General features: G+C 42.9%; 1 protein-coding gene across 1 annotated transcript; it reads right to left on the bottom strand.

Annotated features, from left to right (window-relative positions):
* Nucleotides 1-271: 271 nt before the first annotated feature.
* LOC109237335 lies at nucleotides 272-19,626 on the bottom strand. The gene is made up of 5 exons (XM_019403631.1): nucleotides 19,617-19,626; nucleotides 18,643-18,745; nucleotides 18,503-18,529; nucleotides 1,329-1,968; nucleotides 272-595 (listed from the first exon to the last, which is right to left on the bottom strand). The coding sequence occupies exons 1-5, from the start codon at nucleotides 19,624-19,626 to the stop codon at nucleotides 272-274; spliced, it is 1,104 nt and encodes a 367-aa protein (XP_019259176.1).
* Nucleotides 19,627-26,393: the final 6,767 nt, after the last annotated feature.

The raw sequence follows: 26,393 nt of genomic DNA, 5'->3' as shown, positions 1-26,393 counted from the left end.
TCTGGAGAGGGTAGTATGTACGTAGACCTTACCCCTACCTTTGTGGAGGTAGAGAGGCTATTTTCAATAGACCCTCAGCTCAGGCAAGCATAGGTACTACAATAATAACAAGAAACAAGACGGGACACACCGAAAAACCATGTAAAAGCATCGTACACAACAAAATAGTAAAAAAAGGTATTCAAATAAGCCTACTATCAACCAAATGCGAGAATACGTACTAACACTACCGGTATGAATAATCTAGACTACCTAACCTACTATCCTAATCTTAGACCTCCACACTCCTATCACGGGTCATGTCCTCGGTCAGCTGTAGTTGTGCCATGTCATGCCTAATCACCTCACCCCAACTCTTCTTCGGCCTACCTCTACCTCTCCTAAGGCCCTCAAATGTCAACCTCTCACACCTTCTTACCGGAGCGTCTGTGCTTCTCTTCCTCACATGTCCAAACCATCTAAGTCGTACTTCCCGTGTCTTGTCCTCAATAGGGGCCACACCCACCTTGTCCCAAATAACTTCATTCTGAATCCTATCTAATCTGGTGTGCCCGCACATCCATCTCAACACCCTCATCTCTGCTACCTCCATCTTCTGGACGTGAGAGCTCTTGATTGGCCAACACTTAGCCCCATACAACATAGCCGGTCTGACCACCGCTCTATAAAACATACCTTTAAGTTTTGGTAGTACCTTCTTGTCACACAAAACACTGGAAGCAAGTCTCCATTTCATCCATCCCGCCCCAATACGATGTGTGACATCTTCATCAATCTCCCCATCCCCTTGTATAATAGACCCAAGGTACTTAAAACTCCCCTCCTAGGGATGACTTGTGAATCCAGCCTCACCTCCCTTTCCACTCCCTGAGTAGCACCACTAAACTTACACTCCAAGTATTCTGTCTTGGTTCTGCTCAGCTTGAAACCTTTAGACTTTAGGGTCTGTCTCCACACCTCTAATCTCGCGGTAACACCGTCTCGCGTCTCGTCAATCAAAATAATGTTTTCTGCAAATAACATGCATCACAACACCTGCCCTTGGATGTGGCGAGTCTGTACGTCCATCGCCAGGGCAAATAAAAAAGGGCTCAGTACCGACCCATGATGCAACCCCATCATGACCGGAAAATGGTCCGAGACCCCTCCCACTATCCTCACACCGGTCTTCGCTCTCTCATACATGTCTTTAATAACACCATATGCAAGTCTTTCTTCCTCTCCCTATATTGTTCCATCAATCTCCTAACAAGGTGAATGACTTCCGTAGTCGAACGCCCTGGCATAAACCCAAATAGGTTCTTGGAAATAGACACCCTTCTCCTCACCCTTAGCTCCACCACCCTCTCCCACACCTTCATAGTATGACTAAGCAGCTTAATACCCCGATAGTTGTTGCAATTTTTGACATCACCCTTATTCTTGTACACAGGAACCATCGTACTGCATCTCCACTCTTCGGGAATCTTTTTCGTCCTAAAAATGACATTAAATAACCTAGTAAGCCACTCCAAGTCCGCCCTGCCCACACTCTTCCAAAACTCCACCGGGATTTCATCTGGCCCGGTCGGTCTGCCCCTGCTCATCTTACGCATATCCCCCACAACCTCCTCAACTCTAATCCGCCTGCTATACCCAATGTTGCAACGACTCTCGGAGGATCCCAAATCACCTAGAACAATGTCTCTGTTTCCATCCTCGTTCAAGAGACTATGGAAGTAAGTCTGCCATCTCTGATGGATATGCGCCTCATCCAACAAAACTCTACCTTCTTCGTCCTTGATGCATTTCACTTGGTCCAAGTCACGGGCCTTTCTCTCTATCACCTTGGCTAGCCTAAACAGTCTCTTATCCCCGCCTTTACCCTCAAGTTCTTCATAAAAATGACCAAATGCTGTAGTTTTAGCCACCGTAACCGCTAACCTCGCCTCCTTCCTAGCCAACTTATACCGCTCCCTATTCGACCTCCTGTCACGACCCGAATTTCCCACCATCGTGACCGTGATGGCGCCTAACATTGTGCTCACTAGGCAAGCCAACGTTTCAGAATATCCTACCTTTTTCCTTTATCTTTCAAATATTTAAGACTTAACAAAATAAACTAGTGAAACAAATGTGGAAGAAAATAATTTAAAAGCTTAACTTTACACAATAACGAAAACCAAAGTAACATCCACCCAGAACTGGTGTCACAATCTCACAGACCGTCTACGAATACTACAAATAATAGTCTGACCAAAGAAATACACATCTGTCTCGAAAATAAATAAAAACAGGCAGGAAACAGGATAGAGGAGTGTAGTATCAGTACAACCGACCCCATGTACTGGTAAATGTCGAGCCTAACCTCGACGAAGTAGTGACGAGGCTACGGCGGGGCATAACTATATATATATATATATATAACCTGCAGCAGTTTATAAAAAACAGAAAGGAAATACAGAATGTATTAAAGCAATAACTAGCATAAAGTAAATCCGGAACCCAGTTGTTCTACTAGTATTCAGCTATAACCAATCCTTAAGGGTGTTTCCACATCACAGTAATGAATTTCAGCAGAAATGAATACTTAAAACAACAACTGAGGCGGTGCGCATCCCGATCCACTCATATAAAGAACAACAGTATCAATATTCACCCTTATTCCTCCTTATTGCAGCGTGCAATCCGATCTCACCTGTCCACCCTTATTACTCCTCATCACATATCACCCTTATTCCTCCTGTTGCGGCACGCAACCCGATCCCACCTGTCCACCCTTATTACTCCTTGTTGCAGCATGCAACCCGATCCCACCAGACAATCACAATTTTCCCTTATTCCTCCAGCGTGCAACCCGATCCCAATATATATATATATATATATATATATATATATATATATATATATATATATATATATATATTAGCACCAAACGCAAAAGAATAGAGACAAGAGTTTCACAAGCTAACTCAAATCCCCCACATTATTTATACCTCAACCCACACAATGGAATATCACTACCATTATGAAACTTCACCAATGAAAACTACTCAGCGAGACCAACCAAGGTGCACCACAAGGCACCAATGAATNGTTAACATGAAACAATTAAACAATTCAATAAAGAGAACAACAGTTAACATGGAGCAATTAGACATGGAAACATTTATGAGCAAGTAGCAATTAAGGCAGGAAAGCAAGATATAGGAAAATGGGGAAAGGAAATGGGCTAAACAAGTAATTTGGTGATGCATAGGTACTCGTCACCACACCTATACGTCACACACATGATATTTCACATAGCAAACAAGACGGGGATCCCTAGTCTCTCAAGTCAAGGTTAGACCAAACACTTACCTCAAGCCAACGGGTAATTCAACACTCAACCACCGCTTTACCTCTCGATTCCACCACCAATTCACTCGTATCTAGCCACAATTAATTTAATAACATCAATAAATGCTGAATAAACCAATTCTAATGCATGAATAAAGATTTTCCAATGTTTTCCCTAAAAGTCAAAAATCGACCCCGGGCCCACTTGGTCAAAACTCGAAGTTCGAACCAAAACCCGATTACCCATTCACCCACGAACTCAAATATGCAATTGGTTTTGAAATCCGACCTCAATTTGAGGTCCAAATCCCCCATATTTAAAAATCCTAATTTCTACCCAAGAACACCCAATTTCCCATGAAAAATCCAAGATTTTGAAGTGAAATCATGTAAAAAGATGAATTACATTGAAGAAGATGAGTTAGAAATCACTTACCTATGATTTGGAGAAGTTTGAGTCTTTGAAAAATCGCCTAGGGATGCTTAGTGTTCGAAATTTTGAAGAATGAAGTTGAGATCCCGTCTGAAATCTCACTTAACACGTTGCAGTTATCGCAATTGCGATTAGGGGTTCCCAATTGCGAACCCTATAAATTTCTGCTGCCTTCGCATTTGCGACAAATATGTCGCATTTGCGACAATAGTGACCTTCGCATTTCCGGCCAAACTGTCGCATTTGCGAGGATGGCCTGCCTAGGCCTGGTTCGCATTTGCGACGTTATTGTCGCATTTCCCAGGGCCGCTCACTTTGCAATTGCGAAGCCTGATCTCGCAATTGCGAGATCAGAGGCCTGTGCAAAACACCAGATGCATCAGCTGAGTTTTCCTAAGTTCTAATCACCCCGTGGCCTATCCAAAACTCACCCGAGCCTTCGGGGCTCCAAACCAAACATGCACGCAAGTCTAAAAGCACTATACGGACCTGCTCGTGCGATCAAATCATCAAAATAACATCAACAACTACGAATTTAGCACCAAATTTCATGAAATTCTTAAGAACATTGAAATTTCCATTTTCTCAACTATGGGTCCGATTTATACCATATCAACTCCGATTCTTACCAAATTTCACAGATTCGACTTAATTATTATTTTAAAACTGTACCGGGCTTCGGAACCAAGATACGGTTCCGATACCGTCAAGATCACACACCATTTCATTTCCAAAAGTCCTTATATTTTCCAGCAAACAATTTTCTTTGAAAATTCTTTTCTCGGGATAGGGACCTCAGAATTCGATTTCGGGCATACGCCTAAGTCCCATATTTTACTATGGATCTTACGGGACCGTCAAATCACGAGTCCGGGCTCGTTTACCAAAAATGTTGACCGAAGTTAACTTTAATCAATTTTAAAGGCCAAATTCAATATTTTCTTAAATTTTACATAAAAACTTTCCCGAAACGCGCTAGGATTGCGCATGCAGATCGAGGTGAGACAAAAGGAGGTTTTTAAGGCCTCGGACCACAGATTTGACTTCTAAAACAAGAGATGACTTTTTGGGTGATCACATTCTCCACCTCTAAAACAACCATTCGTCCTCGAACGGACATAGAAAAGTACCTGAGTCGGTGAAAAGATGGGGATATCGGCTCTGCATATCGGACTCGGACTCCCAGGTTGCTGCCTCTACAGGCTGACCTCTCCACTGCACACGAATTGAAGGGAATTTTCTCGATCTCAACTGATAAACCTGCCGGTCTAGGATAGCTACTGGCTCCTCCTCATAGGTCAAGTCCTTGTCCAACTAGACAGTGCTGAAGTCTAACACGTGGGATGGATCGCCGTGATACTTCCGAAGCATGAACACATGAAACACTGGATGCTAACTAATAAACTCGGCAGCAACGCAAGTCTGTAAGCAACCTCTCCCACTCGATCAAGATTCTCAAAATGTCCGATGAACCTAGGGCTTAGCTTTCCCTTCTTCCCAAATCTCATTACTCCCTTTATGGGCGACATCCGAAGCAACACTCGCTCTCCGACAATGAATGCCACATCACGAACCTTACGGTTGGCATAACTCTTTTGCCTGGACTGAGCTGTACGAAGCCTATCCTGAATGATCTTAACCTTGTCGAAGGCATCTTGTGCCAAATCCGTACCCAATAACCGATCCTCCCCAGGCTCAAACCACCCAACTAGCGATCGACACCGTCTACCATATAATGTCTCATATGGAGCCATCTGGATGCTCGACTGGTAGCTGTTGTTGTAGGCAAACTCTGCTAATGGCAAGAACTGATCCCAAGAACCTCCAAAGTCAATAACACATGCTTGGAGCATATCCTCCAAAATCTGAATAGTATGCTCGGACTGCCCGTCCATCTGAGGATGAAATGCTGTGCTTAACTCGACCCGCGTACCCAACTCACGCTGTACTGCCCTCCGAAATGCGAGGTAAACTACGTACCTCGATCAGAAATAATAGACACGGTCGCACCATGAAGACGAACATTCTCACGGATATAGATCTCTACCAACCGCTCCGAAGAATAGGAAACTACCACAGGAATGAAATGCGCTGACTTAGTCAGCTTATCCACAATAACCCATACCGCATCGAACTTCCTCTGAGTCCGTTGGAGTCCAACAACGAAGTTCATAGTGATATGCTCCCACTTCCACTCAGGAATCTCAATCTTCTGAAGCAAACCACCAGGTCTTTGATGCTCGTACTTTACCTGCTGACAATTCAAACACCAAGCTACATACGCAACGATGTCCTTCTTTATCCACCTCCACCAATAATGCTGCCGCAAATCCTGGTACTTCTTAGAGGTGCCCGGATGAATAGAATACCGGGAACTATGGGCCTCCTCTATAATCAACTCACGAAGTCCATCCACATTAGGCACACAAACTCGACCCTGCATCTTCAAAACTCCATCATCTCCAACTGTAACCTGCTTGACACCACCGTGCCGCACTATGTCCCTAAGGACAAGCAAATGAGGGTCATCATACTACCGATCTCTGATACGCTCAAATAATGAAGACCGAGCGACTGTGCTAGCTAAAACACGACCGGGCTCAAAAACATCCAACCTCACGAACTGATTGGCGAAAGCCTGAACATCCAAAGCAAGCGGTCTCTCACCGACCGGAATATACGCAAGGCTACCCATACTGGCTGACTTCCTACTCAAAGTATCAGCCACTACATTGGCCTTCCCCAGATGATACAAGATGGTGATATCATAGTCTTTTAGTAGCTCCAACCACCTTCTCTGCCTCAAATTGAGCTCCTTCTGCTTGAACAAATACTGCAAACTCTATGATCCGTGAACACCTCACATGACATGCCATATAAATAATGCCTCCAGATCTTCAGCGCGCGAATAATGGCTGCTAGCTCCAAATCATGAACTGGATAATTCTTCTCGTGAATCTTCAACTGCCGCAAAACATATGCAATAACCTTGCCATTCTGCATCAACACCGCACCAACTCTAATACGAGATGCGTCACAATATATTGTAAATGGCCTTGAACCTGTTGGAAAAACCAACACCGGTGCCGTAGTCAAAGTTGTCTTGAGCTTCTGAAAGCTCGCCTCACACTCGTCTGACCACCTGAACTGGGCACCCTTCTGGGTCAACCTGGTCATCGGGGTTGCTATAGATGAAAACCCCTCCACGAACCGGTGGTAATAACCCGCCAAACCCAAGAAACTCCGGATCTCTATAGGTGATGTGGGTCTAGGCCAGTCCCTGACTGCCTCAATCTTCTTAGGATCCACCTGAATACCCTCTGCTGATACAACATGGCCCAAGAAAGCAACTGAACTCAACCAAAACTCACATTTCAAAAACTTAGCATACAACTGACTGTCTCTCAAAGTCTAAAGAACAACTCGAAGATGCTGCTCGTGCTCCTCTCGGCTGCGGGAGTAGATCAAAATATCATCAATGAAGACAATCACGAAGGAATCCAAATAAGGCCTGAACACTCGGTTCATCAAATCCATGAATGATGCCGGGGCATTTGTCAACCCAAATGACATCACTAAAAATTCATATTGCCCGTACCGAGTGCGAAAAGCTGTCTCAGGGACATCGGATGCCCTAATCCTCAACTGATGGTAGCCAGATCTCAAATAAATCTTTGAAAATACCTTGTCACCCTGAAGCTGATCAAACAAATCATCAATCCTGGGCAATGGATACTTGTTCTTGATGGTGACTTTGTTCAGCTGCCGATAATCTATACACATCCTCATCGATCCATCCTTCTTCTTAACAAACAACACCGGTGTACCCCAGGGCGAGATACTAGGTCTAATGAAGCCCTTATCAAGCAAATCTTGCAACTGCTCCTTCAATTCTTTCAACTCTAGAGGGGCCATGCGATACAGAGGAATATAGATGGGCTGAGTGCCCGGAGCCAAATCAATGCAAAAGTCAATATCCCTGTCGAGTGGCATCCCCGGTAGGTCTGCAGGAAATACCTCTGGAAACTCCCGAACAACTGGTGCAGAATCCATAGAATGAACCTCAGCACTAGAATCACGTACATAGACCAAATAAGCCAAACACCCCTTTTCAACAGACGCTGAGCCTTCACATACGAAATAACCCTGTTGATAGAATGACCAGGAGTCCCTCTCGACTTCAATCGAGGCAATCCCGGCAAGGCTAAGGTCACGGTCATGGCATGACAATCCAATATAGCATGGTAAGGTGACAGCCAATCCATCCCCAAAATGACATTGAAATCAACCATATCGAGAAGTAGGAGATCTACACTAGTCTCAAGACCCCCAAAAGAAACCACACACGAGCGATATACACGATCTACAACAATAGAATCCCCTACTGGAGTGGACACATACACGGGATCACTCAAGGCATCGCGAGGCACAACCAAAATGGGAGTAAAATAAGATGACACATAGGAGTACGTAGACCCTGGGTCAAATAGAACTGAAGCATCTCTACTGCAAACTGAAACTATACCTGTGATAACTGCATCGGAGGACTCAGCCTCAGGCCTAGCTGGAATAGCATAACATCAGGGCTGGGCCCCAGCACCCTGAACTATATCTCTGGGACGGCCTCCTGCTGGCTGGCCGCTGATAAGTAGGATTTTAACGTGTTTTATGCCCCTACTTGCCTATGCTTTGAGTATAAATTGCTACGAAATAGTCCCAGAATGCTCACAGGTTGTGCTTGATTGCAGGTCTGAGTGACAAAGTGACGAAATGTCGAAGATCGGCTCAAAACGGAGTGAAACCTGCTCAAGTATCAAAGGCCAAGTAAAGTGATGGAAAAAGAGCCTAGCGCGGACCGCACAAAAATGCACGCGGCCGCACTAGGAGATTCAGAGAAGTGTATATTCAGAACTTTCACCACGTGGCCGTGGTTGGATTTATGCGGCCCGCGTTCAGCTCACGCGGCCGCGCCACTTTGTCATGCGGCCCGCGTGAAGAGATTCAGAGAGATGCCAGTTTGGGTCCAGAGCAAGCTACGCGGCCGCGGTCATACTCACGCGGTCCGTGATGATAGGCTATAATTGCATATTTTAGTCGCTTATTACACTCTAATTTACTGCACTTTAGTTGAGTTTGCGCTTTAATCGCTAGTGTTTTGCACTAACGGTGTATTTTATGCCTTGTAGGAGTGATTTCGAGATATATAGATGTTATGGAATGAATTCAAGTGATTTGGAGCTTTGAAGTATGAGTAAAAGCCCAAGGAATTAAGCCGGGATCGTATTCGGAGGTCAAATTTGATAATTAAGTACGAACGAAGACTCAAGGAGGCATGTTGCGCACTATCTAGTAAAATAGACATGACTTTTTTCTCAGAACTCCATTTGGACTCCACAATATATGTTCGAAAGCTAACTCAAAGGGCTACAACTTTCATGTTTTACGTGTTTCCAAATTCCAAATGGAACAGGGTGTAACCATGGTAGGATCGCGGCAGAAACTGCTGCAGATTCTGAAGGCCACTCTGGCCGCGGTCCTGGCATAACCGCGGTAGGACCGCGGCAGGACGCGTAAAATTCAGGTACCAAAGTGCAAAGCACGGGATTTTAAGCCCTATACCCTATATTAAACGAGGGAAGCCGGCCAAGAAACGAGGAGAATGATTTTTGGAAGTGAAAAACATCATAAGGAAGGGTAGTCGGTTTATGTATCGTAGAATATTTGTGTAGTCAGTTTTCTCTATACACAACTTGTGAATATTTGTGTAATTAATTTTTCTTACCTTGGTCTATTTTTATTGTTATTCGTGTTTATTTTCTTAGTTTTGAAAAATGGCATCATATAATGAAAATTGGTCGGATGGTAGTTGTTCATACTTTGATGACCCTTGTCCTTATTGTGGAGGACCACACTCGTGGAAAAATTATTTAAATTCTCCCAGGGGTGGATTGTGCGCACAATCTCAAACCCATGAGTGGAGTATTAGTGTGGTTTTCAAAATGGTCATTGGGATGATTGTGCTTATTTGTCCTTCCCTTCCCCAAGCCCCCACTATGATGATTCTACTTTTTGTGATGAAAATTATAGGGCCATGGGAGTTGAAGAAGTTGAGCATGGCCGAAATGGAGAGTTCAAGCTCATGTTGGAGTGTTTACTTGAAGGAGGAAACAAAGAACAAAGTGCCTTGGAGGAGCTTTTGGAAATAGTCTCCGAAATGACCTGGCACTTGAAAGGTGTCACTCACAAATGGGGGAAATGCTTGAAGCTTTAGAGGTCCAAAAAGCCTCGGAAGTTAATGAGAGCCAAGAACTTTCCTTAGATGTGGAAGCCAAAAATCCTTCCTTGGCACTTGATCAAAACCAAGAAGAGTCCAATTCCGAGGAAGAAAGTGAGCGTTACTTTGAGGATTCAAGAACTGAACATCCGCCAACCGACTCCATGAGTGTTAATGATGCCGAGAAAAAAATAGGATTAGAGTCAACCGGTGTAAGTAAAAATTTGGTTGAGATTGACTCTAGCCCGGGGGAAAAAGAGGATGTCAAAATCCGAGAAAAAATGCAAAATGAAGGTTTGAAGTCGCATTCCAAGCATTTTTCAACATTGGACTTGTGCGGTGATATGGGAATTGATCTACACGACTCAATGAGGGATTGCAAGGAGGAAAGGCAACAATCATTCATCTTACAATTTGAGGGAACAAGGAGGCAAAATGACATTCCTCACATGAAAGCCATGAAGTGCAAAATGAAGAACTTAAAGCTTGGCTCGATCATCAACTTACCACCCCCGATCGCTCGAGGTCACAAGCTTGATTCCAAGCTAGGTGCCCAGTTCATATCATCCAAGTGGAGAGAAAAGTGTGTCAATTTTTTTTCTTCTTCTAGGAGCATGGAAAGCAAAGGTATTGGAAGGATGCAACAACAACCCAAATGGTTGGAACTAAGTGTGAGGTACCCGCACGAAGGACCAAGCTTGGGAGAAGCCTGAGTACCCCATGAGCTGCTAGTGCTTCGGCCTTTGGCCTACCAGGGAGTTTCTTTTACCCTCTTATTAGTATGGTGTGCATTGGGGACAATGTACAATTTTAAGTGTGGGGTGAGGAGATTATATGGGTGACTTTCTATGATATTTTAATTGTGTTAGTTTAATTGAATAATTAAAAAAAATGAAATATGTAGACTCTTCCTGATGACGGATCCTTTAGACAATTTTCTTGAGGGAAGTAGGTCTAAAGAAAATACCAAAAAGATTTTTTGTTTTATTTTAGGTAGTGTAGTAACTCCCCCTTGGTTTTTCTTTTGGCCACGGTTCTTTTCCAAGGATTTTATTTGAACCGGGTGTAGTTAGTTTTTTTTTTAGGAATAGGAGCCATTATGTTGTGCTTTGAATTGAAGCAATATCTCTTGACTTGGTTATGACTTGAGAATAGTACTTTGGTTGTGACGCTTATGCTCAGTTTTTGACTCTTGTAGAAGTACCTTAAATTGTATTATCTTAACTTTGCTTAACTGCTTTGACTAGAGTGTCTATGAATCCAATCCTGAGTGAGTTATGTGCCATGTGTGTGTAAGGTTTTGCATTATTCAGTGCATTGCATTTGATGCCTAGAACTTGCCCTGTGTGTTTGCAAAGCGAAATAGTAGTGTTGTTCAGTCTTGGAAGTGATATAGGCATTTTCTTGTTGAGCCAGATATGTATATTTTACCCACCTAATTGTTATGTATCGTAGTTAACCTCTTTGAGCCTATAATCCTTTTTCTTTGGCAACCACATTACAAGCCTTACCCAGTTGTTTGAATTAATCATCTATTTGAACCTTTTCACCTCTCATGAGCATTTGAATTGTTATGAACTTTGTAAAAGTTAAAGTGTGGGGTGGTTGGTTTGGCTTTTGAGTGGAACTAATTGAATAAGGAGAAAGGTGCACTGTTTTGAAAAAGGAAGAGCCACTTGAATTGAAAAAAAAATATATAGTTGGATTGTTGTGAAAAAAAAAATTCTTGATAAGTGGTGGCTCTTGACGTAAGTGTGCTTAAAGAATAATGGGGTAATTTACATTGATGTGAAGGTGGAATTTTGGTTTGACATAAGTATGAGGTTTAAATGTTAAAATGTATGTATTAAAGTGCTTAAGGAGGTGTAGTCACTCTTATATCTAAATGTATCCTACCCGTCCCGTAGCCTACATTATAACCAAATAAAGTCCTAATTGATCCAAGATTGAATGAGCTCGATTAGTGGAGTAGTACACTACGGGCAAGCTTATGGTGCATCTTTTGTGGCATATGAATGTTATTTCTGAGAGTGAGTGAATTCTTTCTATCTTGAGTTCCTAAGTGTTCTTAAATTTTATTGTGTGGAACTACTCTCTTGTATTGTGTGAGGGCACTTGATTCATGAAGGAAAGGTAATGTCAGTGACCTCTATGTTAGAGTAAGTGGGTGAGTTGTGAATAATGAGTGGCACTTGTGAGTCAAATCTTGAGGTGAAGATGTTACACTTTTGTGCTTAGTCTATTTTAAATACTTTTGGTGTGATGAGTTAGGAGAATTGTTTAAAAAAGTCGTGTCTATAAAAAAAAAGTGTAGTTTGATTGCTCGAGGACGAGCAATGGTTTAAGTGTGGGGTGTTGATGATAGGCTATAATTGCATATTTTAGTCGCTTATTACACTCTAATTTACTGCACTTTAGTTGATTTTGCGCTTTAATCGCTAGTGTTTTGCACTAACGGTGTGTTTTATGCCTTGTAGGAGTGATTTCGAGATATATAGATGTTATGAAATGAATTCAAGTGATTTGGAGCTTTGAAATGTGAGTAAAAGCCCAAGGAATTAAGCCGGGATCGTATTCGGGGGTCAAATTTGATAATTAAGTACGAACGAAGACTCAAGGAGGCATGTTGCGCACTGGTTAGTAACATAGACATAACTTTTTGCTCAGAACTCCATTTGGACTCTACAATATATGGTTGGAAAGATAACTCAAAGAGCTACAACTTTCATGTTTTACAGTTTGCCAAATTCCAAACAGAACAGGGCGTAACTGTGGTAGGACCGCGGCAGAACACTGCTGCAGATTCTGAAGGCCACTCTGGCCGCGGTCCTGGGGTAACCGCGGTAGGACCGCGGCAGGACGCGTAAAATTCAGGGACCAAAGTGCAAAACACAGGATTTTAAGCCCTAAACCCTATATTAAACGAGGGAAGCCGGCCAATAAACGAGGAGAATGATTTTTGGAAGTGAAAAACATCATAAGGAAGGCAAGAGGCAAGGAGGATCATTGGGCATCAATCTTTGATCTTCTTCTTTGTTCTTTTACCTTTGAATATGAATTCTTTTGTGATTTTTGTTATTTTTATGAGTAGCTAAATACTTTACTCTAAGGTTTTGATGGAACCTATTGAAGGATGAACTTCTTGATTATGTTAATATAGTTTGCCAGTTAATCTCTATTTGTTCAACTACGTGTTTGTTGTAGTTAATTGACAGGATCCTCAATTAGCTGTGCCTATTTAGTGTGCATAACTCGGGAGAGAGTGCATATTTAGGTAATTGTTGAACAACACCATTCCCAAAGTATAAGAGGGATCTATAATTGCGGGTTTAAAGGCGGGATTAGGGATAACGAAGCCTTGAGTGCAATCTAAAGTGAGCTGTAATAAATAATGTCAGCTAGCGTAACTCGGGAGAGTGCGTCTAGTAAATTATCGCGATTACTCGGGAGAGATTTACGGTAAAAAGAGTGCTCATGATTGATAGAGATGGTTTGGTGAATTTATATGAAACATAACCGGAAGGGATTCCATCAATAGGGGAAATCACTACCTTAGAACCTTCTCATTATTGTTTACAATCCAAACATATTTAGTTTACAGCTGTTTATTTACTTTCAGTCTTAGTTATTAGAAATACCATCAACTATTGTTTACAACATTTGGGGAAGTTGATTATAAAGAATTTAGTAAGTCCAACAAAAGTAATTGATAGGTTAATTCTCTGTGGATTCGACTCTGGGCATAAATACTCAGGTTATATTTGCAACGTCCGTGTGTCCTTTTATAAGGCATAGTTGGGCGTGATCAGTCCACGCCAGAGCTCCTGCGGCCGCGCCGCACTTTTGCGCGGTCCGCGGTACTCAACTTCAGAGAGTTAAAATTCAGGAGTTCAAGAGCTAACGCGGTCGCGCTACCTTTTTGCGAGGTCCGCGCTGACCCCGCAGGGGTATTTTTGTCCAGTTTTTCCAGCCACTATAAATAGAACATTTTACCATTTTTAGGTTAAGTTTTGTATCAGATATTGAGCTGCGCTCGTGGGAACAGAAGTTTTAGCCTATTTTGGCATTGTAGCGTTAATTTCTCAATAGATTCTTGTAGTTTCTTCTTAGTAATTAATTAATATGTTTAGTTCTTCTTCTATTTCTCCTGTTTCTTCTTTAATTATGTCTAGCTAAACCCATTATCTAGGGTTGTGGCTCAACCCTAGTGTGGGTAGTTGATGGGTGTTGCCATCTAGGGTGAGATTGAGATTGGGTGTTTGTTATTTGGGTTAATTTTGTGTTTCAATTTCGAATTTGTGGTTGCAAACACAGATTCAAGCTTAGTGGGTCTAACTCTTCTTGAGAAAGAAAGTCCATGACCCTAAAATTCGCCCAACAAGGAATTGGGATGGACCCATGAGAAATGGTAGTCCCAATTAACGGGTTAAACCTCGAGAGAGTAATTACCCTACTTGAACCCTAGTTGCTTGGTCTAATTGGCCTACCCAATTGGTCTCGAGACAGCCAATTGGGCAAAATCGTTCTCTCTACCGAGAGGTGTGAGAATGGGTACAAATGTGCAACTATTATAGCATAAGCCCCAAATATATCAATCTCCCCTTAGTAACTTCTACCTGTTGACTAGCCACCTAGGTAGTGTCACGACCCTAGTCCCTTTCTCTATATTAATCACAACTTAGCAATATTCCGGTAGCATAATTTAGCTTCAATCATTAGTCTTATAATAGTAGATATAAAAATCAAAACCAAATATGTTGGAAGAGACATTAGAAGCACAACCGCAATTCTAGAATGAACAGACATTACGACTCCACTACTAGCTCCCTGTGGAAAATCGATCCTAAACCACTATTCGGGTAAAAGCTGTTGCAACCCGCTCTTCCTACCTTAGTGTAGTGTTGAGTCGGCAGTGATCAACTTTTTGGCGCTGTTGCCGGGGAGCTTACGGTGTTGACTATCTGTTTAGCTCGTTTGGTGTTTTGCTTCTCTTTCCTTCGTGTTTACTAATTTTGTTTGTGTCGATCATTCCGGTACAATGGCTCTCAATGCAAATGACCCTCTTGGCAACGTGAATGCGGGGGAGGAGGTAGATGATCTTGAGCCCGAAGAGGTTCAACCACCTCAAGTTCCACGTAGAGGCCGTCAGGCCAACGCAAATGATAACAATCCTATTCCAGACCCTCCTCCGCCACCGCCAAGAGCAGTCCCAAGAGTTCTTCCAAATCAAGGGTATGCGAGTGCCATTGTTCCTCCCCGAATCCGGGCGGGGAACTTTCAAATCACAAATGTTATGTTGACCTTGCTCGAACAAAGAGGGTATTTTACGGGCGCCTCCGATCAAAATGCATACAAGCACTTGAAGGGGTTCGTAGATACATGCTGGGGCAGCAAACAAACAAACGTGTCAGAGGATGCGTTGAGATTGAGGCTTTTCTCGTTTTCTCTTCGGGGTAAAGCGTTGGACTGGTTAGAAAGGCTTCCAAATCATTCTATCCACACATGGGATGAATTGGCGGACAAATTTATTGCCAAATTCTTTTCTCCAAGTCATATGGCGGCTCTTCGGGATGAGATTCTAGATTTCAAACAAATGCCAACGGAACCTTTGCACAAAATTTGGGAAAGATATAGAACAATGGTGAAGGAGTGCCCTAATAACGACATGACAGAGGCGATGATACGTAACCTTTTATCGGGGCATCAACACCACGAACCAGTGCATTGTGAACCAATTGGCCGGAGGGAACTTTATGAAACTTTCTTACCAAGAGGCATGCGATGTACTTGATGAAATGGCCGACACCTCTTCGACATGGCAAAGCCAAACGAATGTGCCCCAAGGTGACCCCACGGTCATCCATTTGCACAAGGAATTGAACGATCATGGCCAAGCTATTGCCGAGCTTACAACAACTATGAATCAATTGGCAAAGGCGCAATTGCAACAAGTCCAAAACCCGCACCAAGTCAATGCAATGAAGAGTGTCTCTATGTTGAAAAGGAGGCAAAGAGGGAAACAACAACCTCAAGGTAATGGTGAGCAATTTGACAACAACAATGATGGTGGGGGTTATTCGAATGAGTGCTATGATGATCAAAGTGAGGAATGCCAATATGTCAATAACTACCAAGGAAATAGAGGAAATCAAGGGAATCAACAATGGCGTCCCCAAAGCAATTAGGGCAATCAACAAGGCGGCGGTAATTGGAATAACAATAACCAACAACAAGGCGGTAAAAATTGGAACAACAACAATCAGAACAATAATTGGGGTAATCAAGGTAACAATCAAGGCAATTGGAACGGAAACAACAATAATTGGTGCAACAACAATAACAATCAAGGAGGGTGGAATAATGGTGGTAGGGGGCAAGGCTTTCAAAGGCCCCCCATGTTCCAACAACCAAACAATCCACCCCCTTTCAATCCCAAGGGTCTAGTTCTTCCGGAAGTGATATGGGACAGATAGAAATGATGTTCGAGCAGATGATGAAAAATAACCAAGACTCGGATGCACAATTGGCTTCACACAACACATCTATCCGGAACCTAGAAGTGCAAATATGGCAAATTTCTCAAGCGTTGAATACCCGACCAAAGGGAGCACTACCAAGTGATACGGTAGTGAACCCAAAGGGAGGTACTAATCATGTGATGGCAGTCACAACGAGAAGCGGAAGAGGCGGTGATGTGCATGCCTCGAATGAATCGAGTTGTGGATGATGATTGTCACACCTCCCTTTATTATGCCCTTCACGGGGTGTAGTAAGCAGAAAAAAGGAGGAGCTGTCACACCTCCTTTTTTCTGCTTACTACACCCCGTGAAGGGCATAATAAAGGGAGTTTTTCCAATTAAAGGACAATCGAAACGGGATTCGTTTATTAAGAAATTCAGAGTCGCCACTTGAAAGATTTATGGTGTCCCAAGTCACCGGTTTGAATCCCGAATCGAGGAAAGGGTTTGACTCTGTTTAACAGTCGCGAACCAGAAATTCGAGTAAGGAATTCTGTTAACCCGGGAGAAGGGGTTAGGCACTCCCGAGTTCCGTGGTTCTAGCACGGTCGCTCAACTGCTATATTTGGCTAAAGTCTGATTTTAATACATGTTATCCTATTGCTATTTTAGAATTGTTTAACCGCTTTTAATTAGTTTTTATGAAAGTGAACGTCGTTTAAGAGAGTGTTTTTGGATCACGTCACATGAAATGCACCCGGATCCTTGACACCTCTTATTCAACGTTTTGGGATTTGGATTTAGGTCGCATGAAATGCACACCCGTAGTTAAGAAGGTAAAATTATTAAAAAGCGCGCCTAAAGTGGCTAGCGTCTTGTTAACTTTGCGGGAGGCCATGAAAATTCGCTAAATGGCACGTCCCGAATTTCTAAAGACTTGAACAAAATTAACTAAAACAAGGGCCATGAAATATTTGTGTTAACACAGCTCACCTCAAATTTATTATTTTTTTTTTAAAATACCAATTAATCGATTAAATAAAGGCTTAATGATTCTACCATTTTTTACAAAGAGTTCAAACCTATTTAATAGCTAATGGACCTTGATCAACGTTATTAAGACAGAATCCTAGGGACGAAGGGGTCCAATTCCATTCACAGGTATTTGGGCCCAAGGAGAGCCCAAATTAAGAAACCTGGAGCTGCCTCAAGCAGGACTCCACATCGAATCTCCACGGCGTGTGGGCAAGGATCGAGACAGCAGACAATTGCAACGACTCCAAATGGCTACCCTCATTTTTAATTGACGGATAATCATGTGTCAGCTTTAACAAAGCCCTGATTCTTGAAAATAATTCGAAATCTAATTCTAAACATCACATGACTCTAAGTTTTGAAGCTCTTAATTAACTTGAAGTAATGAATGAAACTTGAGCCCAGATCTTGAAACACCCAAATGTGTTCCGTTAACGCCTTTCAGTGTTTACAGCACCCAAACAATTAAAAATTGAATCTCAAAAATCAACCAAAGTTTCCTACAAGGGCCAGGTATTTCACAATTGATCAAAGATAGATGTAGAAGATGCAAAACATGCCTATTAACCAAATCTCAATTTTCCTTAGCGCTGTGTCAACAGATCAATTTCATTTCCAAAAAAACCAAAATCATTATGTGCCTGTTCCTCATAGAAATTCCTAAAAGCATAACAAACACTAATCATTACTCCCTTTGAGTCTCTTTAACAACCATCAGACATGCAAGCAGTACCAAGCACAACTAATGATTTCAACCAAAAGCTAAAACACATCTAGGACATACTAATGCGACTGAATCCCTTACTTGACATTTCAAAAAAAAAGTCCCAAACTAAATATCACTCAGAGACTTCAATTGTTTAAGATAGAGTCCAACTAAACATACATGATGAATCAGATATCTATGACAATCAGCTGTGTAAACAGGTTACAAGTACGACTATTGCAACTTTGTTTCCATTTCATGCTTCAAGTTTGCCTTACATTCTGTAGAGTTCAGGAAAAGTGTACCTGGTGATGAACAAGACAAATCAAGAGAAAATGAAGAGTCAGTAGAGCAGTAGCAGGAATTTCACACCAGCAAACCCAGAAGATTAATTTGAGCAAACCGAAACCCAGCTCACTCGAGCAGTACCACAGCAGACTCCAGACTCTTTTGAAACAAAACCAAACTCAATCCATTTTTAATCACCACTCGATCAGAAATTGTTCTTTGCAAATTGGAAACTAGAAAAATTTCAAAAAAAAAGGAATTCAATAACACAGTGAAATTCCAGCCGTTTTTGTTTTTCTGTATTTTTTCAGCTCTCCAATCCTAGATTTTCAGAATGTTTAGCCTTTGTATTTTTCTGGATTTTCAGCTCTTCGCTCCTGCCTTCTCAGGCACGAAAGAGTGCCTTTTATAGGCAAGCAAATAGGGCAAATAGCAGATTTTATTCTTGCACTCCTAGTCCTTTTTAATTTCTGCTTTTAGCTTAAAGATCCCTCAAATTTTGACTTGTTTTCCAAGTTAAACTACCCAAAAGCCTGAAATTGGCTGGACACCCCTACTAGAAGCTTCCTAGTTAGTTACCAAAATATTCCCTATCCCAAACCTCCCAAACTACCCCCCAAATGTCCCTTAATTACTGCAGTATACTACATGGGTCAAGTTGACCCAAGGTTTAGCTCCAAACCGGGCTAATTTTCCTTTTCTCTGGGCTTCAAAATTAACAGAAACCCAACCTAAACTGCAAGACCTAAACAAGCCTAACCCAAGTAAAAAAATAAAAATTCTTGACCCATAATTAACACAACAAAGAGGAAAACTGACAAATGATAACAAATAGAAGACCTAAAACTAATAACAGCGATTTGATAAGAATTTAATCATGCAATCAAGAGCATTTGTTCTACAGACCTAACAAGATATGGAGAAGAGGATAGACAGTATCAGGATGAGAACAAGGAGTGGACAACAAAACAAAAAAAAAATGAAGGAAGTGAATACCCGTTTTGTGCCTCTCGAACTCAACGAACAAAACAGCCCATAAGAACTCCGGCCGGCATCCGGGGGATCCGAAATGAATCATAACTTGGATTAATCAATAGCTTCTACCAGAAGCCATTAACTAATGCTAGTTCTGACTCAAATCTAACAAAAAACGAAGAAACAGAGCTTGACATTCCCGACCTATTTTAGATCTAACACTTAGGGAATTCTAAGGTGTTTTGAAAGAAATTGAGATGGGATATGAGATAAGGGAGGCGTGGGGGTTATCTGGTACCGATTTGGGATTGATTGGGCACGCCGCCGCCGGTGGAGATGGCGAAGTGGTGAAAGGCGGCGTCAAGGTTCGTTAAAAGAGATGAGAGACAGGGGATTTTGGTCTTAGGTTTGAGGTTTGGACTTAGGTTTAGACAGTCTTATGGGAGGGTGATGAGGCCCTTATGGCCGTTAGATGACAACAAAATGAAGGGCCAGGATCCATTTTTAGCCCCTTAACTTGAAACGACGTCGTGCTGCCTTAATACTACGTCGTTTAAATTATTTGGAAGATTGAAGGGTTTGGACCGGGTTTGGGCTAGAATTAGGGTGGATCCAATCGGGTACAGGGGGAAAAGTTTGGGCTTTAGGATATAAATTGAGATTGGCCCAACAAATCTGATGCAAAGCTATTTCATTCTCTTTTTTTTTAATTTTCTAATGTCCCTTTTGTTTTTTTTTTTTCAAAATTAGATTAAAACCTAAATTAAGTCCTAGAACCTAATTAACCTAAAAAAAACTGTTTAAATCAAACTATTTTTTGATTTTCCTTTTTTATAAAATAACTTAATTACTAATTGATTCCTACAAATGCAAAGTTAATCCTAAATGCAAATGCAACATATTTTTTTATTTTTCACTAATTAAAATGCACGGACAAAAATGCAGACACTTAACAAAAAATGCCACGAAATTGCAAATAATGGAAAAAATTATATTTTATTTTGAATTTATGGGAGTAATTCATATAGGGCAAAAATCACGTGCTCACAATGATGTTGGGTTCCAAGAAGATATGAGTCCGTTGATTGTTGAAGATGTGGTTGAGACAAATGTGAACAAGGAAGTGAGAATAGATATTGATGAGGCCGAGGTGGAAACTCAAGAGGCCGTGAACCCGTCTAGGGAACACATAATTGATATTCCGGAGCCGGTGGTGCCAAAAGCCAAGGCACCCTTGCCTAGACCACCTCCACCTTATCCTCAGCGGTTAGCAAAGCAAAAGAGTGACAATCAGTTCAAGAAATTCATAGATATGATGAAGAGCCTTACAATCAATGTGCCTTTGGTGTAGGCACTTGAACAAATGCCGGGCTATGCAAAGTTCATGAAGGATTTGGTCACAAAGAAGTGTTCCATGGATTGTGAAAACAATAAAGATGACGCACCAAGTTAGTGTGATAGTGCATTCTATGGCCCCGAAACTTGAAGACCCAGGAGCTGTTACTATTCCTTGCACTATCGGGAGTGCGGAGTTTGCTAAGGCCCTTTGTGATTTGGGGGCTAGCATTAATTTGATGCCGTATTCAGTCTTCAAGACTTTGGGAATTGGGCAACCTAGGCCAACCTCGATGAGACTTCAAATGGCGGACCGGTCGATGAAGCGGCCTTTGGGTATAATTGACGACGTTCTTGTCCGGGTGGACAAATTCATATTGCCAGCCGACTTTGTCATATTGGATTGTGAAGTAGATTTTGAAGTGCCGATTATTCTTGGGAGACCTTTCCTAGCTACGGGGAAGGCTTTGGTTGATGTTGAAGCAGGTGAATTGACATTCAGAGTGGGAGATGAGAAGGTGGTATTCCATGTTTGCAAATCAATGAGACAACCCAATAGCACAGAAGTGTGTTCACTTGTGGACGTTGTCACATCTGTGATAGTGGATGACATAAGTTCCATGATGAATGCTGAAGATCCTCTTGAGGCCGTACTTCTTGGCATGGAAGTAGAAGATGATGCTAGCAGAGTGGAGTGTGTGAATGCATTGCATGGTATGGGTTCATATTCATATGAGCGTAGGAAGTTATCTTTGGATCTTGAAAACCGCAAAACTCCACCAACTAAGCCATCCATTGAGGAGCCACCGGTGTTGGAGTTAAAGCCACTTCCTCCACACCTCAGGTATGAATTTTTGGGCTCTAATTCAACTCTTCCAGTTATTCTTTCTTCTTGCCTTACTAACTTGCAGGTTGAGGCCACTTTGGAGGTGCTTCAAAGGCGAAAAAGGGCAATAGGATGGACTCTGGCGGACATTAGGGGAATAAGCACCGCATTTTGCATGCATAAGATCATCATGGAGGAGGATGCAAGGTCGTCCCTTGAACATCAAAGAAGACTCAACGAGGCGATGCAAGAAGTGGTAAAGAAAGAGGTTATCAAGTGGCTTGATGCCGGTGTGGTTTATCCAATCTCTGACAGTTCGTGGACTTCTCCGGTCCAATGTGTGCCAAAGAAAGGAGGGATGACGGTGGTGCCCAATGACAACAATGAGCTTATTCCCACTCGAACCATTACCGGGTGGAGAGTTTGCATGGACTACCGGAAACTCAACAAGGTGACCCAAAAGGATCATTTTCCCTTGCCATTCCTCGACCAAATGCTTGATCGTCTTGCGGGGAGAGCATTCTATTGTTTCTTGGATGGGTACTCGGGCTACAATCAAATTTTAATTGCCCCGGAGGACCAAGAGAAGACTACTTTTACATGCCCCTATGTTACATTTGCTTTCTCCCGGATGCCATTCGGGTTGTGCAATGCTCCGGCGACCTTCCAACGTTGCATGATGGCTATTTTCACCGATATGGTGGAGGACATATTGGAGGTCTTTATGGATGACTTCAGTGTGGTTGGTGACTCTTTTGATGCATGCTTGGTGAATTTGGATAAAGTCTTGGATCGTTGTGAAGAAACTAACCTAGTTCTCAATTGGGAAAAATGCCATTTTATGGTTGAAGAAGGTATAGTGTTGGGCCACAAGATTTCAAAACATGGGATTGAGGTAGATAAGGCGAAAATTGAGGTGATTTCAAGGCTTCCTCCCCCTACATCTATCAAAGGGGTGAGGAGTTTTCTTGGACACGCCGGGTTCTACCGGTGGTTTATCAAAGACTTCTCGAAGGTTGTGAATCCATTGTGCAAGCTACTAGAGAAAGATGCCAAGTTTGTTTTTGATGAAAAGTGTATGGAAGCCTTTGAACTCTTAAAACATAAGTTGACCACTACCCCTATCATAACCGCACCTAATTGGAGTTTGCCCTTTGAACTAATGTGTGATGCTAGTGATGTTGCAGTGGGGGCGGTGTTGGGTCAACGGGTTAACAAAATGTTCCATCCCGTGTATTATGCAAGTAAGACTATGAATGAAGCTCAACAGAATTACACGGTAACGGAGAAGGAGTTATTGGCTATTGTATTTGTCATGGAGAAATTTCGGCCCTATCATATGGGGGCCAAGGTGATTGTGCACACGGACCATGCCGCCCTTAGATATTTGATGACCAAAAAGGATTCCAAAGCAAGATTGATGAGGTGGGTGTTACTCCTTCTAGAATTTGACTTAGAAATAGTGGACCGGAAGGGAAGTGAGAACCAAGTAGCGGACCATTTGTCCCGGCTAGAGGAAGAAGGGAGGCCATGTGACGGTCTTGAGATAAATGATACATTCCCCGATGAGCAACTTCTTGCTGTGTCAATGTGTGACATTCCATGGTTCGTGGACATTGCCAACTTCATTGTGACCGGAATTGTCCCGGGTGAGCTCTCTTCCAACCAAAAGAAGAAACTCAAACGGGATAGCTTGGATTTTTATTGGGATGATCCGTACTTGTTTAAAATTTGCACGGATGGTGTGATTAGAAGTTGTCTACCGGAAGGTGAACAATTGAGCATATTGGAGGCTTGTCACTCCTCCCCCTATGGTGTCCATCATGGTGGGGTGAGGACGACTTCAAAGATCTTGAGTTGCAGTTTCCATTGGCCGACTTTGTTTAAAGATGCTAGTGACTTGGTAAAGATATGTGATGCATGCCAAAGGGCCGGCGGAATTTCAAAAAGGGATGAGATGCCTCTCAATACGATTCTCGAGGTGGATATTTTTGATGTTTGGGGCATCGATTTCATGGGTCTGTTCTTGAGCTCTTGTGGGAACACTTATATTCTCGTGGCGGCGGACTATGTCTCAAAGTGGGTGGAAGCTGTGGCTCTGCCCAACAATGAAGCCCGTAGTGTTGTGGCATTCTTGACAAAGAGTATCTTCACAAGGTTTGGTACCCCTCGTGCTATCGTTAGTGATGGGGGGTCGCACTTTTGCAACAAGGCTTTCGACTTATTGCTTGCTAAGTATGGAGTAAATCACAAAGTGACCACCCCCTATCATCCTCAAGCTAGTGGTCAAGTGGAAGTGTCCAACTGAGAAATAAAGAGTATCTTGTCCAAGACGGTAAATGCTAATAGGACCGATTGGTCGAAAAAGTTGGATGACGCTTTATGGGCTTATCGGATGGCTTACAAGACCCAATTGGTATGTCTCTGTACCGGTTGGTGTTTGGGAAAGCTTGCCATCTTCCGGTGGAATTGGAGCACAAAGCTATGTGGGCCCTGAGAAAGTTGAACTTGGAATGGGATGTTGCGGCGAATCTCCGTGTTGAGCAACTTAATGAGCTTGGTGAGTCTAGATTTCATGCCTACTCCAGCTCGTCCTCATATAAGGACAAGATGAAGTACCTTCACGACAAATATGCTCGGGGAAAGGAATTCAAGGTTGGTGATATGGTTCTTCTTTTTAACTCCCAGTTGAGGTTATTTCCGGGAAAGCTCAAGTCAAAGTGGAGTGGGCCATTTGAAGTGGTATGTGTGACTCCTTTTGGTGCCCTTGATCTCAAGAACAAGAATGGTGAAATATTCCGGGTCAATGGGCATCGTGTCAAGCATTATTTGGGAAAGTTTGATGAAATCCACATGGTGGCACTCATTCATTTGAAGTGATATGATGGTAACATGCGTCGTGCCGCGACGTTAAATCAGGCGCTTCTTAGGAGGCAACCCATGTCTTTTTCTTTCTCTTTGATTTTCCTTGTAGATTAGGATTTTTGAGCTAATTGTTTGTGAGATGTTGCAGGGATTGTGTTGAAGCAGTGCAAAACTAAATGTAAAAAGAAAATGCAGTCTCTGAAGATTGCCAGTGTGGCCGCGGTGAGTTTTGTGCGGTCCGCACTGACACGAGCTGAAGGGTGTCTGTTCTCTGAAGTTATCCACGCGGCCGCGGTCATTTTAATGAAATCCGCGGTGGTCTCAACGCAGCCGCGTCCTTGTTTGTGCGGTCCGCGTGGGCTGCTTCCTGCAAGGGTTCAAAATTAAAACCAGCGCGGTCAACGGTCAGTTTTACGCGGCCGCGCTGGTAGGTAAGTTCGGGGCCCCACAGTTTTCTATAAATAGGGACCTTAGGCCTCATATTACACTTTTCTCAATTTGAACACCTGAGCCCTAAAATTCTACTGTTCATCTCTGAGACCGTTCTTGTGTGCTTGCATTAGACTGCGTTCATTCTTCTTATTCCCGGTAACAATTCTTACAATTATCATTAATTAGTGTTTATTTTTAATTTTTGTTATCTCCCAGTAGTGTAGCTTCTTTGTTCTTCCGTTTTTTTTTCTTGAATTCAATGATTAGGTTAGTTTATATGTTGCTTTTGGATGCTGGGTATGATTTTCATGTTGGGTAATTGAGTAGGGACAACTAGGACTCAAACACTTGAACAAAAATGGACAAATTTGTCAAACCCTAACTCAGTCCCTACGTTAGCCTCAGCGCTGCCCGTGGTCATTTTCTCGAGGTCCGCATGGCCATGACGCGCCCGCACTACTGATGGTGCGGTCCGCGGTGGCCCCTTGCTTGAAAAGTTAACCTGCTCCAGCGCGGCCGCGTCCCTAATTGTGCGGTCCGCTCTGGCTCAACGCGGTCGCGCCCCCATTTTACGCGGTCCGCGTTGGTGATAATCAGAGAGGTGCTATTTTTTGTGTTTGTTCAGTGCGGCCTGCTGTCACTTTCACAACGGCCCGCGGTGCCTCCCATGCTGCCGCACCCCTGATGGTGCGGTCCGCGGTGACCTGTTCTGAAATGTGTTCTGCAATTTTTCCTGCTGATATTCTGCAATTGTTTTCATCAACTTATACACTGCCTGTGCTTCAACTAACAAAGTTAGACATGTTTGCTTGCAGAAAATGGTAAAACAAAGAGGACGAGGTGCCAAACAACCCGGCCGAGGTGACTCCTCCCGGGGAGGAAAAGGGAAACAAACAAAACTCACTCCCCGACCAAAACTGAAAACAAGAAAGCAAGTAGTGGTGAGTGATGACGACCGGTCGGGGAGTGAGTACCTACCTTCTCAGGACATCTCAGCTGACTCGGGGCAAGCCCCCTCAGTCCCAGCTCCACCTACAGCCCAAGCTCCACAAAATGTACAGTCTGAGTCGTCTGATGGCTCAGCAGCGGGCAGCGGCGAATACTCCACCTCCCCCACAGCTTCAGTATCTGGGGAGAGTGCAGCAGGGGGGACTAATAGTGATGATGAGGTTCCGGACAGTGGGGTGCCCGAGATTGGTGGTATTGAACGAACAAGAAAAGCTGAGGTTTGGGAAGACCGCTTTGTTAGCCAAGTGGCCTTCCACAAATTCAGAGAATTGTGGCCAAAAAGAAAACTGATTGCAGAGAGGAGCATAATCACACGAGACCTATTGCCCATACTCCCCAATGTACACAAGCAATTTCATACCAGAGTAGGGTGGGAGCATTTTTGTGATGACTTGATAGATGCCAACGAGCACATGGTCAAGGAATTTTATTGCAATGTA

Source organism: Nicotiana attenuata, unplaced genomic scaffold (genome assembly GCF_001879085.1).
Source record: "Nicotiana attenuata strain UT unplaced genomic scaffold, NIATTr2, whole genome shotgun sequence".
NCBI lineage: Eukaryota > Viridiplantae > Streptophyta > Magnoliopsida > Solanales > Solanaceae > Nicotiana > Nicotiana attenuata.
The sequence above is the reverse complement of the archived record's forward strand: the minus strand, read 5'-3'. Positions and strand labels throughout refer to the sequence as shown.